At 53.2% G+C, this 13,672-nt stretch overlaps 1 protein-coding gene across 2 annotated transcripts in view; it reads left to right on the forward strand.

The window, feature by feature from the left end:
- Positions 1-13,672, forward strand: part of plxnb3 (plexin B3) — a 49,167-nt gene that overhangs the window by 26,438 nt on the left and 9,057 nt on the right. For both annotated transcript variants that reach the window (XM_081609435.1, XM_081609436.1), the window contains exons 3-27: positions 841-1,260; positions 1,378-2,110; positions 3,558-3,737; positions 5,476-5,604; positions 5,695-5,795; positions 5,919-6,051; positions 6,136-6,295; positions 6,364-6,472; positions 6,550-6,652; positions 7,258-7,362; positions 7,535-7,648; positions 8,377-8,467; positions 8,615-8,784; positions 8,858-9,009; positions 9,086-9,191; positions 9,274-9,410; positions 9,494-9,670; positions 11,000-11,165; positions 11,244-11,375; positions 11,457-11,561; positions 11,629-11,790; positions 11,868-12,019; positions 12,106-12,206; positions 13,156-13,373; positions 13,447-13,625. In XM_081609435.1, coding sequence (XP_081465561.1) covers positions 857-1,260; positions 1,378-2,110; positions 3,558-3,737; positions 5,476-5,604; positions 5,695-5,795; positions 5,919-6,051; positions 6,136-6,295; positions 6,364-6,472; positions 6,550-6,652; positions 7,258-7,362; positions 7,535-7,648; positions 8,377-8,467; positions 8,615-8,784; positions 8,858-9,009; positions 9,086-9,191; positions 9,274-9,410; positions 9,494-9,670; positions 11,000-11,165; positions 11,244-11,375; positions 11,457-11,561; positions 11,629-11,790; positions 11,868-12,019; positions 12,106-12,206; positions 13,156-13,373; positions 13,447-13,625 — 4,319 coding nt within the window. In that variant the 5' untranslated portion in view covers positions 841-856. The remainder of the gene's footprint in view (positions 1-840; positions 1,261-1,377; positions 2,111-3,557; positions 3,738-5,475; positions 5,605-5,694; positions 5,796-5,918; positions 6,052-6,135; positions 6,296-6,363; positions 6,473-6,549; positions 6,653-7,257; positions 7,363-7,534; positions 7,649-8,376; positions 8,468-8,614; positions 8,785-8,857; positions 9,010-9,085; positions 9,192-9,273; positions 9,411-9,493; positions 9,671-10,999; positions 11,166-11,243; positions 11,376-11,456; positions 11,562-11,628; positions 11,791-11,867; positions 12,020-12,105; positions 12,207-13,155; positions 13,374-13,446; positions 13,626-13,672) is intronic.

The following is a 13,672-nucleotide window of genomic DNA, read 5'->3' on the forward strand; positions in this document are numbered from 1 at the left end:
ATGATGATGATGTGGGATTTTTCTGCCATACCTGGAGGACTTCCTGTCTTTCTTCTTCTTGTGATGCTTGAACTCCAAACTTCTGCTCTTTAAACATTCTCTCTGCTCTCTCAAACCTTTCTGCTCGCGCTCAGAACTCGTCTCTTTGCTCGGATCAAACCTCCACTTGCAAACTTCTCTGCTGGCTTACGAGTCATTTTCTGCTCGCGCTTGGAACAGAAAGGTACCGTCACCTGGCAACCTCTCAGCCAATAGAATGCACGTGTTGTCCGGGTGCGTTTGTTTCCTTCCAGTGGGTGAGCCAGCGCTCCCGCCCGGTGCCACCTACAGTCAGAATTTGAAGTAGCAAGGGTTGCCATGGCGACTGGTGAGCCTTGATCAATATCTACTCGGTTTTATGTGATTTATTTGCAATGTGGACACAGAGTGAAACGTGTCTGCTCCGCTCTGACTATTGGTGAAGGTTAGCATGACTGGCTGCAGAGCTGAGGAAGCAGCAGAAGCTAATAGCTGCTAATAGTAGCTAATAGCCGCTTTCGCTGCTCGCTCAGGACAGACAGGCTGCGGTCCGGCGGCAGAGCGCAACCTCTCAGCTATTGGCTGAGAGGTTGCCAGGGGACGGTACTTTTCTGTTCCAAGCGCGAGCAGAGGCAAGTTCTGAGCGCGAGGAGAAAGATTTGCGAAAGCAGAGTGAATATTTAAAGAGAGCAGAAGTTACAAAAACATGAAGTCCTGCGTTCAGACCGACAGTGTGTGCTCTCCAGTTATGGCAGAAAATGACCCCATAGATGATGTCCAGCCTTCCTCCCTCATGCTGTCTCCTGTTCTCACCTGTTGCAGGTAAAGAGGAGCTGCCATGTTGGCCTCCTCCATCTCCTCCTCAGTCCTCCTCTTCCTCCTCCTCCTCCTCCCTCCTGCCCACCCTGCAGACGCCTCCATGCAGTGGGTGAAGCTGGAGGGCTCCCCCCTCTCCCACCTGCTGCTGGACCCGAGCGTGGGGCAGCTGTTTGTGGGCGGAGTCGACCACCTGTATCAGCTGACCTCTGACCTGGAGGTAATGTCACACGTTAAAACCGGCCCTCTCCTGGACTCTCCGGACTGCCTCCCACCAATCGTTGCTCAGGACTGCCCCTCGGCCACGCCCACTCACAACCATAACAAGCTGCTGCTTCTGGAGGCGGGGGCGGAGCCAAGGCCGGGGGCGGAGTCAGGAAGCCTGATTGTCTGTGGTTCACTGTTCCAAGGAATCTGTGAAAAGCGGTGAGTCCCAGTCTGGTTCTGGTCCTGGTTCTGGTTCCACTCTGGTCATAATGAGCAGTTGAGTGTCCAGATCAGTGTGTTGACCTCTGACCCCAGCCTGGTCTCATGTCTCTGCAGGAGTCGGTCCAACATCTCTCAGCTCATCTATCGGACCTCCAACCCCGTTGACACTCAGTACGTCGCTGCCAATGACCCTCGGATTTCCACCGTCGCCGTGGTGATAACCACCCAGAGCAAACAGGAAGCGGGCATGCCCGGCGGCGAGCTGCGCCTCCTGCTGGTTGGTCGAGGCTACACCAGCCGGGGTCCTGGGGACATCCCGCCAATCACAACGCGGCGCCTGCACCCGGTGGCTCCGCCCCGCAGAGCCTTCTCCCAGGAGGAGGAGCTCGGAAAACTCGTCGTGGGAAGTTACTCTGAATACAACAACCACTTCGTGAAGGCTGTCGCCCATGGCAACCACGTCTACTTCCTGTTCTCGCGGCGGGACATGAGGCACACGAAGGAGTACAGGACCTACGCCTCGCGGCTCTGCGCCTCCGACCGCAGCTTCTACTCCTACGTGGAGGTGCCGCTGCTGTGCCGCGGCGGCTACAACCTGGCTCAGGGGGCGTGGCTAGGAGACCTGTCAGGTACACCGGCGCTGTTTGTCGTCATGGCAGCAGGGCAGGCGTCCACGCCCATAGCAACGAGCCGCTCGGCGCTCTGCGTTTATACGATGAAGGACCTGGACGCCACGATGCGGCGGGCGCAGGAAGTGTGCTACACGGAGGGAGGACTTGATAGCAGTGGGCAGGAAGAGGCCTACATCGAGTACGCCGTGTCATCCAAGTGTCTGAAACTCCCGAAGGTAAAAGTGCTGCTCCCCCTGGTGGTGAGACTTGAAAACGTCTTTCAGCCTGCATACACCTGTTTCCTAAAAACTGTTTCAAAGCTGCAGTGGGGAAACTTATGCTAATAGCAGAGCTAATTTTTAGTTCAGGCTTTTCCTGAATTAGCTTTTATGGATAAACTCTAAAGCGCTCGTTAGCGGCAGTTTCATGAACTTTCATGTGAATAAAGTTCAACGTGTGTTGAGGTTTTGGTTATCAACACTTCATGCTCTTATTTTGAAGCAGTGCCGTTTCCTCTCCACCCGTTCTATACCCAGAATGCATCTGTTATACAGTGAACAGTTTAACATCTACCTATGTCCTACATGCTTTCTGACTGAGTGGAGCTAATTGTTAGCTTTGTGCTTTAGCATTTTTGCAATATTTAAAAACATTTAGCCCACCCACAATGCATTGCTGAACAGTAACCAGTTTAAAATCCACATCCTGTCCTGTTGCTTTCTGACCAGAGCTCTGCCGGGTCTGTTTGGCAAAATCAGCAGAAGAGGTAGCAAACAAGTGTCTGTTCCAAAGGATCATGGGAGAAAAGTCTCCTGGTCTTTAGCCTAAAGAGAAATCCTCCAACCGCAGCACATTGCATTCTGGGTAAATCCAACCAAAGCTAACATGCTAGCCTAGCGCTAGCAGCAGAAATGGCTCCTGGTCTTTAGCCTAAAGAGAAATCCTCCAACCGCAGCACATTGCATTCTGGGTAAATCCAACCACAGCTAACGTGCTAGCCTAGCGCTAGCAGCAGAAATGGCTCCTGGTCTTTAGCCTAAAGAGAAATCCTCCAACCGCAGCACATTGCATTCTGGGTAAATCCAACCACAGCTAACGTGCTAGCCTAGCGCTAGCAGCAGAAATGGCTCCTGGTCTTTAGCCTAAAGAGAAATCCTCCAGCCGCTAAAATCCTCCATCTTGTTTCCATCTGGTGAAGAAGGAAGTTGCTCTCAGTGTCTTCAGAGGTTTTTGTGTCGTTTCCTTCAGTGGTTCTTGGTGCAGCGCCCCCACAGGCCAGGAGGGGAACAGGTTGGTTTGACTCAGAGCAGCTGGAGGTGGAGCAGACGTTCTGGGTCCAGTAGAACCGGGTCGACCGGACCATCAGGAGGGAAACAGCCTAAAGATCATTCAGTCTCCTCCTCCTGGCTCCTCCGTTCGATCTGCCCCTCCCATGATGGCACCGCCCCTTGGTCCCATGAGCCAGGATCTGTCAGCCCTCCTGCTGCTCTGCTGGGGGCGAAACTGCAGACTGAGGCGAGCTGGTGGGGGGGGATCATCTGCAGCAGCTGCACGGATCATCAGACAGCTGCAGGCCAATCTGACCCAAATATAGCACAGAGTGTGTGTGTGTGTGTGTGTGTGCGTGTGCGTGTGTGTGCACATCAACATGTAAACATCACGTTGTGTCTCTCTCCTGTGAAGGAGTCTCTCTCTGACTACCCCTGTGGGGGGGAACACACCCCCAACCCCATCGCCAGCGCCGTTCCCCTGGGAGTCCCGCCCACCGTCACGCTGAACACCCAGCTGACCTCCGTTACCGCAGCAACAGAGGCCGGACACACCATCGCCTTCCTGGGAGATCGAGACGGACGTCTGCACAAGGTGAACACACACAGGGGGGCGCTGTAGACCCGGAGTCGCCCGACCAGGTGACCCCAGAGGTCATCGTGAGGTTCTTCAGTACTCCAGAACCGTTCCCCCAACCGGTCCAGCTGGGGGAACGGTTGCAGCTCTTTTGCTGCCTCTGTGGTTCAGTGGGCTGGAGGTTAGGAACTGGGATCTGACTGGGGGTCAGGGGGGGTCAGGGGGTCGGGGGGTCGGTGTGGTGCAGCCGTCTTCTATACGGTACGCCTGAAATGTCCAGACAGACGGGAGGACGGAACACGACGTTCATACGGCTGAAGCTTGGTGGACGTGTGAGGCGTAGTGGATACAGGACTGAACATGGACCAGTAGAACCAGTGGAACCAGTAGAACCAGTGGAACCAGTAGAACCAGTGGAACCAGTGGAACCAGTAGAACCAGTAGAACCAGTGGAACCAGTGGAACCAGTGGAACCAGTAGAACCAGTGGAACCAGTAGAACCAGTAGAACCAGTGGAACCAGTGGAACCAGTAGAACCAGTGGAACCAGTAGAACCAGTGGAACCAGTGGAACCAGTAGAACCAGTGGAACCAGTAGAACCAGTGGAACCAGTAGAACCAGTGGAACCAGTAGAACCAGTGGAACCAGTGGAACCAGTAGAACCAGTGGAACCAGCGGCTGAGTGGTACTGGTTCTGGGGGTCTCTGATCAGAACGACACCTTGGGTTCCTCAGAGAGACAAGATCTTTACTGAATCAGTCAGTCTGACCAGAATCCTGAGAGCCGGTTCTGAAGGTCCAGAAAACTCGTGTTCATCCTTACACACACACACACACACACACACACACACAAACACAAAGCCGCCTGCAGCCACTCATCAATAATACATGGTGTGCATGAGTGTGTGTGTATTGTTGTATGTGTGTGTGTGTGGTTGTGTGTGTATTGTGTGTGTGTGTGGTTGTGTGTGTATTGTGTGTGTATTGTGTGTGTGTGTATTGTTGTATGTGTGTGTATTGTCGTGTGTGTGTGTGGTTGTGTGTGTGTATTGTCGTGTGTGTGTGTGGTTGTGTGTGTGTATTGTCGTGTGTGTGTGTGGTTGTGTGTGTGTATTGTCGTGTGTGTGTGTGGTTGTGTGTGTATTGTTGTGTGTGTGTGGTTGTGTGTGTATTGTGTGTGTGTGTGTGTATGTGTGTGTATGTGTGTGTATTGTGTGTGTGTGGTGAACAGGTGTTTAGCTTGGGGGCGGGCTCTGGGAGCATTCTGAGGCTTAAGTTGCTGATTGGTTATTGCTGTCCCAGGTGGATTGTGGGTAATGACGAGCCTGTGTTAATGAGCGCTCGGCTTTGATTCAGCGTGTTAATATTTAATCACACTCTGCTGCTCCGCCTCCATCGCTGAGTCCTACCAGAAACGCCTCGATCCACGGTCTGTGTCGTTGTCATGGCAACCTGCATCGTTTAATGAGGTGAGCTCCGAGAACCAGCCGCGGTCCAGGATCCAGGGGGCTGTGACATCACAGGGGCTGTGACATCACAGGGGCTGTGACATCACAGGGGCTGTGACATCACAGCGCCGCAGGCAGAGAGTGAGACACAGAAAGGACAAGAGAAGAAGAAAATGTGATGTCCAGGTTTCCTGTTCTGGTCAAACTTTGACTTTTTTTAGATGAATTTCTTTCTTTTAACGTTTTTGCAGCTCACCTGCGAGCAGGTGGAGGGTTCTGATTGGGACTAACGTCTCACCTGTCCTGCAGGTGTTGGTGCGCCCTGATAGGTCTGGCCACCTGTACGGCAGCCTGCTGGTGGACGGGGGCGGAGCCATCGGAGCCGACCTCCTATTGGACGAGAGCCAGCGTCACGTTTATGTTTTAACCGACGACCGGGTGAGAGACGCGCGTCGGTCCCGCTGTCCCTCTCCTGTCCCCGTCCCCCTGTCTGTCCAGTCAGGACATCCGCTTCCTGTCTGTGTCCAGGTGTCCAAGGTTCCCGTGTCGTCCTGCGAGAGACAGACAGACTGTCTGTCCTGTCTGTCCATCAGAGACCCGTACTGCGGCTGGTGTGTCCTGGAGGGACGGTAAACCTCTCTCACCTGTCCATCACCTGTACTGTCCTTCAGGGTCCTTCGCGGTCCTCTAGCGCCATCAGATGGACATCAGGGGAACTGCAGACATGTGTCCTTTGTCTCTGTGGTGTCCAGGTGTTCCCGTAAACATGAGTGTGAGCGCCACCTGCTGGACAACCACTGGCTGTGGAGTTTTGAACGGACCAATCAGTGTGTCACGGTGCAGAGCCTGCAGCCGGCCAATCAGAGCAGAGATGAGCAGACCCAGGTGAGGTGGAGTGACTGGGAGCTGATGGAGCCGGGTTCTGGTTCTGGTTCTGGTTCTCTAGCTCGTCCTCTCTTTGTCTCCTAGGTAACCATGTCAGTCGTCCAGCTGCCTGTCCTCCAGGGGGCGGAGTCTCTGTCCTGCGTCTTCGGGAGCATGCCCCCCCAGCCGGCTGTTGTCATGGGAACAGAACTCACCTGCCAGTCACCTGCGCCGGAGCTCCTCCCCCCCATGCCGCCCGGCAGCGGTGAGCAGAGGTCGCCTGCAGAGACCCCGATGCTCCGACCGGCTGCTGAATGACCTCTGACCCCACAGATCACATGGTCCTGCCCGTGTCTCTGATGTTTGGTCACGTGACCGTCGCCATGGGAACCATGACCTTCTACGACTGCGGAGCCGTCAGCCGACTGAACCAGAGCTCCCAGTAAGAGTCCAGTAGCTGCAGGAGAGGAAGAGGAGGATGGGGGTGATGAAGATGATGATGATGTCTCTGTCTCTCAGGTGTCTGTCCTGCGTCTCCTCCTGGACCTGTAACTGGTGTCCTCTGGATCAGATCTGCACCCACAACCACAGCTGCCCCAGGAAGCTGGTCCTCAGCCACAACGTGAGACACCTGTCCGTCCTCCTGTCCGTCCTCCTGTCCGTCCTAATGACCGTCCTCCTGTCCGTCCTCCTGTCCGTCCTAATGACCGTCCTCCTGACCGTCCTCTTGTCCTTCCTCCTGACCGTCCTAATGTCCGTCCTCCTGACCGTCCTCTTGTCCTTCCTCCTGTCCGTCCTCATGACCGTCCTCCTTCAGTCCTCCTGTCCGTCCTCCTGTCCTTCCTCCTGACCGTCCTCTTGTCCTTCCTCCTGTCCGTCCTCATGACCGTCCTAATGTCCGTCCTCCTGACCGTCCTCTTGTCCTTCCTCCTGTCCGTCCTCCTGTCCGTCCTAATGACCGTCCTCCTGTCCGTCCTCCTTCAGTCCTCCTGTCCGTCCTCCTGACTGTCCTCTTGTCCTTCCTCCTGTCCGTCCTCATGAACGTCCTAATGACCGTCCTCCTGTCCGTCCTCCTTCAGTCCTCCTGTCCGTCCTCCTGACTGTCCTCCTGACTGTCCTCTTGTCCTTCCTCCTGTCCGTCCTCCTGTCCGTCCTCCTGACCGTCCTAATGTCCGTCCTCCTGTCCTTCCTCCTTCCGTCCTCCTGACCGTCCTCGTCTCTCTCCAGGACGCTTCCTGTCCTCTGGTCTCGTCTCTCAGAGGTTCTTCTTTAGTGCCCATGGGCCTGAGCACCACTGTAGTCCTGGAGGGGCGAAACCTGGACGTCTACCAGGTGAGCCCGATTAATGACCTGCTCAGCTCCACAGCAGACCCGGTCTCTAAGGTCCAGTTCAGGTTCTGTAGGAACTGTCAGGTCCAATCTCCATGGAAACCAGGACACTGATGTGGACGTGCCTCAGGTGTGTCTCAGGTGTCTGACGTTTCTCTCTGTCCTGCCCGTCCAGGACGAAGCTCAGTACGTTTGTGTTGTTGAAGTTGAAGACGTGCAGCTGGACCTGATGGCGTCTGAGAGGAAAACTGAGGACGACACACACATCTTCACCTGCAGCCCCCACCAGGTAACACACACACCTGCAGCCCCTACCAGGTAACACACACACCTGCAGCCCCCACCAGGTAACACACACACCTGCAGCCCCTACCAGGTAACACACACACCTGCAGCCCCCACCAGGTAACACACACACCTGCAGCCCCCACCAGGTAACACACACACCTGCAGCCCCTACCAGGTAACACACACACCTTCACCTGCAGCCCCCACCAGGTGACACACACACCTGCAGCCCCCACCAGGTAACACACACACACACACCTGCAGCCCCCACCAGGTAACACACACATCTTCACCTGCAGCCCCCACCAGGTGACACACACACACACACACACCTGCAGCCCCCACCAGGTAACACACACACACCTGTAGCCCCCACCAGGTAACACACACATCTTCACCTGCAGCCCCCACCAGGTAACACACACATCTTCACCTGCAGCCCCCACCAGGTAACACACACACACACACACCTGCAGCCCCCACCAGGTGACACACACACCTGCAGCCCCCACCAGGTAACACACACACCCACACCTGCAGCCCCCACCAGGTGACACACACACCTGCAGCCCCCACCAGGTAACACACACACCCACACCTGCAGCCCCCACCAGGTAACACACACACCCACACCTGCAGCCCCCACCAGGTGACACACACACCTGCAGCCCCCACCAGGTAACACACACCTGCCACCGTTCAGGTTCCTGATCTGCGGTCTGTCCTCAGTTCCAGTTTCGCCTCAGCCAGCTGCAGTATTCTGCTGCCATCTACCTGCGCAGAGGACAGAGGCGCATTGATGCATCACCTGGACTCAGACGTAAGGAACTCACCTGCTGACCCAGTTCTGTAGAACCAGAACAGATTTCTACAGGTTTTCAGTCATGATCCGTTTCAGATTATCGGACCTTTAGGTTCTGGTTCCGTCGGTATCGGACCTGACGGATGTCGGTCATTTTCTCTTCAGTCCACCTGTATGACTGCTCAGCCGGCCAATCAGATTGCTCGCAGTGCCGGGCGGTGCCTGTGGAGTACAGCTGTGTGTGGTGTCTTGGAAGCCCCGCCCCCAGATGCGTCTACAGCCAATCATGCTCCGGCGTACCGGCAGACACCTGTCCGACGCCTCAGATCACACAGGTGAGTCCTGCCAGCGGGCGTGGGTCTGCAGAAGTCTTGTTGCCATGGAAACGTGTCACCGGCCTGTCTGCAGGTGCATCCTGTGACTGGACCTGTGGAGGGTGGAATCCTGGTGACAATCACAGGGTCCAACCTGGGCACCAGGTACCAGGACGTGGTGGGCGGAGTCCAGGTGGCAGACGTCCCATGTGTGGCTCAGCCTGAAGGATACCAGATCTCCACCAGGTAGACTCACCTGACTGGCCCTCAGTTAACACCTGGCTGCTCCACCCGTCTTTACCTGCCTGCTCACCTGTGTCAGGGTCGTGTGTGAGCTGCAGAGCAGTGGGAATCACCGGGTCGGGAATGTCCAGGTTACCGTGGGAACCACTCCACCTGGCCGATCGACCCAGATGTTCACCTATCAGGTGAGACCCGCTGAGGTTCTGTTCAGGCGGTTCTGACCTCAGGCCCGCGGACCAAAGTTCTGCTGTTCTGGTCTCTCCCCAGAACCCTAAGCTGACCGGTCTGGTTCCAGATAAAGGCCCGGTTTCTGGAGGAACCAAGCTGACCATCAAAGGCCAACAGCTGCTGACCGGGCAAACCTCGGACCTGGCCGCCTTCCTGGACCGGCAGCCCTGCTTCATGTGAGTTCTGACCCGGTTCTGCTGGGACTGATGGCTCTTCCTGGTTCAGTTTGACACGTCTCCGTTTTTCTGTCTCCTCCCAGTGTGAATGAGGTGACTGATTCCCAGTTTGTGTGCAAGACCAGTTCTAGCAATTGGACCGGACCAGTTCCGGTTTGGGTCTTCTTTGGTAAAGCTAATCGGACCGGTCCTGAGCTTACCTTTCGTTACCTGGACGACCCCGTCATCACCAAAGCGACACCTGCAGAGAGCTTCTACGCGTAAGGACCCATTACTGAGCTTTGTTTGTGGTGTATGACGCAACACTCAGAATAATACTTTATGCTAATTATGCTACTGCCAGAAACAACTTTTTATAAAATGCATAACTTTCAAATATTGACAGATTGTTGCTCAATGAGTAATTTTTGACTGGTAATTGTGTACGATCTTCCATTTAGCAGAGGGGAGCCAATATATTAACCATGACATTTGTCATTTTTCACTCAGCCGCAATATGCTAACAGATTTTACAGTCTGTAGTCCTTTAGCATAAATTAGCAGATTTAACTGCAGTAAATCTGACTTTATGTGACATATAAGCATCAACACAAAATATGGGTGAACCAACCGGAAATGCAGCAGCAGTTAGCTGCTAAGCTAGCATGCTAGCACCGGAATGCTAACAGTACAGTCAGTCATTTCTCTCGGTCTCAATGTGCTGGGAAAGCTTTCATATACAAACTATCTTAGATTAAACCGAACACTACGATGTTAGAATAAATAAATCATTATTTATTGTGTATTTAATGTTGGTTATGGCTGAACCAACATTGAATACACAAGCAGTTAGCTGCAACTAGCATGCTAGCACCGGAATGCTAACAGTACAGTCAGCCATTTCTCTCGGTCTCAATGTGCTGGGAAAGCTTTCATATACAAACTATCTTAGATTAAACCGAACACTACGATGTTAGAATAAATAAATCATTATTTATTGTGTATTTAATGTTGGTTATGGCTGAACCAACATTGAATACACAAGCAGTTAGCTGCAACTAGCATGCTAGCGCCAGTGTGCTACCATGGTAGATTTGTTATTTCGCTCTCAAAAACATATCTTACATTAAACGGTTTGATGCAGTAACGTTACATGATTAAATAAATCTTTATGGGAATCATATCCATGCTGGTGGACTTTAAAACCCCATAATTAAGTAAAAATAAGATAGAAAGTCTTTACTGCTTCGTGTGTCTGTGCCAACTGGCAAAGCAGAGCAAGAGACGCACCCAACCGTCACAGGAAGCATCGCCACCTTGTGGTGTAACTCGGTAAAACACCTCAGTTCAATAAACTGTCACCGCCGTTTAGTTCCGTTTAGATTATCAATAAAACAAAACAATGCGATCATATCTTGGTGCGTCACATTTCATTTTATCAATTTAAGTAATTCTGGATTTGTGTTCATGCGTATTAACGACATAATTTTGAAACTTAAAATACTAAAAATGTCTGATTGATCCAAACTTTCTGTGCCGTTAAAGGCCTGGGATCTATGGTCTTAGTTACAGCTTTGCTTCCTAATAAGGGGCTGATGTCCTGTTCTCAGGGGAGGGCGGGTCATCAAGGTGACGGGCAGGAACCTGGACGTGGTGCAGGAGCCGGTGATATCTGTGTGGGTGGAGCCTCTGGAGGTGCAGAGAGTGAAACGGAGAAGGCGATTGGCTCTCCTGACCGCCAGGCAGCACTTGGTCTTTAACGGCACCATGACGACAGTGAGATGAACCAACCAATCAGGGAGCTGCACCCTACCTACCTGTTTTCACCTGTCTGCTCTCCTGTCCATGTCTCAGGTGTCTGAGCGCTGCTCTGTCCTGTCGTCCTCTGAGATCACATGTCCGACCCCCGCAGTGCCCCCAGAGGTCAGAGTGAAGGGGGTGTGGTTTCAGCTGGACAACGTCCGGGTCCACTACGACAGCATCGAGGTGCCGTCACCGGCCTGCTGCTCACCGCCGCGTCAGACCCTGCTCAGTCTGATGATGTCTCCGTCTGTCTCTGTCCATCAGGGTCAGAGCTTCACCTATTACCAGAACCCCCAGTTCTTTCCTCTGAACCGAGACGCTCCGGACGCTCCGTACCGCTTCAAACCCGGCGGAGTGATCGCTGTAGAGGTACAGTGACTCTCATTGGCTGGTCCAGCGGATGCAGCATGTGGTCTGATGTCTTGGCGTCCCTCAGGGTCTGGACCTGACCAGAGCCATGTCCAAGGATGAAGTCCAGGCTCGGCTTGGAGATCAAGACTGTGAGGTGAAGACTCTGGACCGAACCCACCTGTACTGCGAACCCCCGGAGGATCAGCCTCTGAGCGTGGATGGCAGCAGCGAGCTGCCTATGCTGAAGGTGACCTGAACCGAGAGAAACACTAAGAACGCCCCTGGTCCAGCAGGATGTTGTTAGTCTACCTGTCTGTCTCCCAGGTGTTCATGGGGAAGCTGCAGGTGGACCTGGGTCTGGTCCAGTACGACAGCGACTCGTTGCTGTCTCCCATCCCGCTGGCGGCGCAGATCAGTCTGGGTGCTGGAGCTGCTGTCATCATCCTGTCGGTGCTGATCGTCATTCTCATGTACAGGTACAACCCGCTGCTGCCGTGTCCCGGGTTTCTCCAGAGCCGGTTGACTGGATCCCCTGACCGGCGATCTGCTTTGTTCTGTACAGGAGGAAGAGCAAACAGGCTCTCCGAGATTATAAGAAGGTTCTGCTGCAGTTGGAGACTCTTGAGATCAACGTGGGAGATCAGTGTCGTAAGGAGTTCACGGGTGAGCAGTGGTGGGCACCGCTAGCTCAAAAGTTAGCTTGACTATTGCTAAAGTGCTATTCATAATATCAGCTTGGTAAAGCGCAATATCAACGTGCTATTTAATGGAAGCTAATGCAAAAGCACAAATGTGTGCATCGTGAACTCAAAGGTTTGTTATGCCAACTTAATAACAATAAGCATTAGCCAACATAGTATTTAGCACAAGTTAATGCTAAAGAGCTTAATTGAACCACGTTAATGTGGGTTATTCTAACTAAAAAGGCAGCTGCGCTAACTCTAAAGCACTAAACATTAGTCCCACTAAATCGCAATACCAACATGGTATTTTGCGTAAGCTAACTCGTTTAATTGTGCTAGCATTCTATCACTAACAATTAATATTAATAGTGCTAAAACTCAATGCGAACATGGTATTTAGCTAAAGTTAAAGTGCTAAATTCAACGATGTTGATACCCACCATCAGCCACTAATTAAAAAGTTAGCTGCACTGGCCTTAAAGCACTTATAAACATCTGCTAACGCTCAACGATATTGAAATCCACAGCGTCAATTACTCAACGTGTATTACAGGATATAGCGCCCTCATCAGGGTCAGGTCTGTCATTACACACCTACCTGCATGGGTTGCGTTTCAGGAAGCGACTCTTTGGAAACATTCACTCAGTTTTAACGTTGAGTTTTGCTAACTCTGATTTAGCCTAACTGAGCACGTCAGTCAGAAAGGAAGCAGGAGATCAGGAGACTTTAAACTGTTTAATGTACAGTGATGCATTGTGGGTACAGAATAACCATCATTTACTACGCTACCTTATGAATGGACTAAATGTGGGCTAAACATTTTCAAAGTTAGCAAAGATGCTAAAGTGCTAAGCTAACAGTTAGCGCTGCTGTTAGCAGATGCTGTGAGCATCCCACTGATCGACCTGTTGTTCTTCCCGTCCTGCAGACCTGATGACAGAAATGATGGACCTCAGCAGCGACGTGGGAGGACCGGGTCTTCCTCTGCTCGACTACAAGACGTACGCAGAGAGGATCTTCTTCCCCGGCCAGCAGACGGCGCTGCTGAGCCGGCAGTTGGACCTGCCGGAGTCCAGGAGGCCGACGGTGGAGCAGGGCCTCCAGCAGCTCAACAACCTGCTCAACAACAGACTCTTCCTCACCAGGGTGGGTCCTGCTCAGGTGAGGCGGGTCCAGGCGAGTGGGCCGCTGGTGCTGACGCTGTGGTTCTGATCGGCAGTTCATCCACACCCTGGAGGCCCAGCAGGGCTTCTCCCAGCGGGACCGCGGCTACGTGGCCAGTCTGCTCACCATCGCGTTGCACGACAAGCTGGAGTACTTCACCGAGGTCATGAAGACGCTGCTGCAGGACCTGGTGCAGCAGTACGTCGCCAAGAACCCCAAGCTCATGCTGCGCCGGTACGGGAAACAAGCGCACCTCAGATGCTGCTGAACCGGAACCAGGA

Source organism: Poecilia reticulata, chromosome 7, assembly GCF_904066995.2.
Source record: "Poecilia reticulata chromosome 7, P_reticulata-male-v2, whole genome shotgun sequence".
NCBI classification, from domain to species: domain Eukaryota; kingdom Metazoa; phylum Chordata; class Actinopteri; order Cyprinodontiformes; family Poeciliidae; genus Poecilia; species Poecilia reticulata.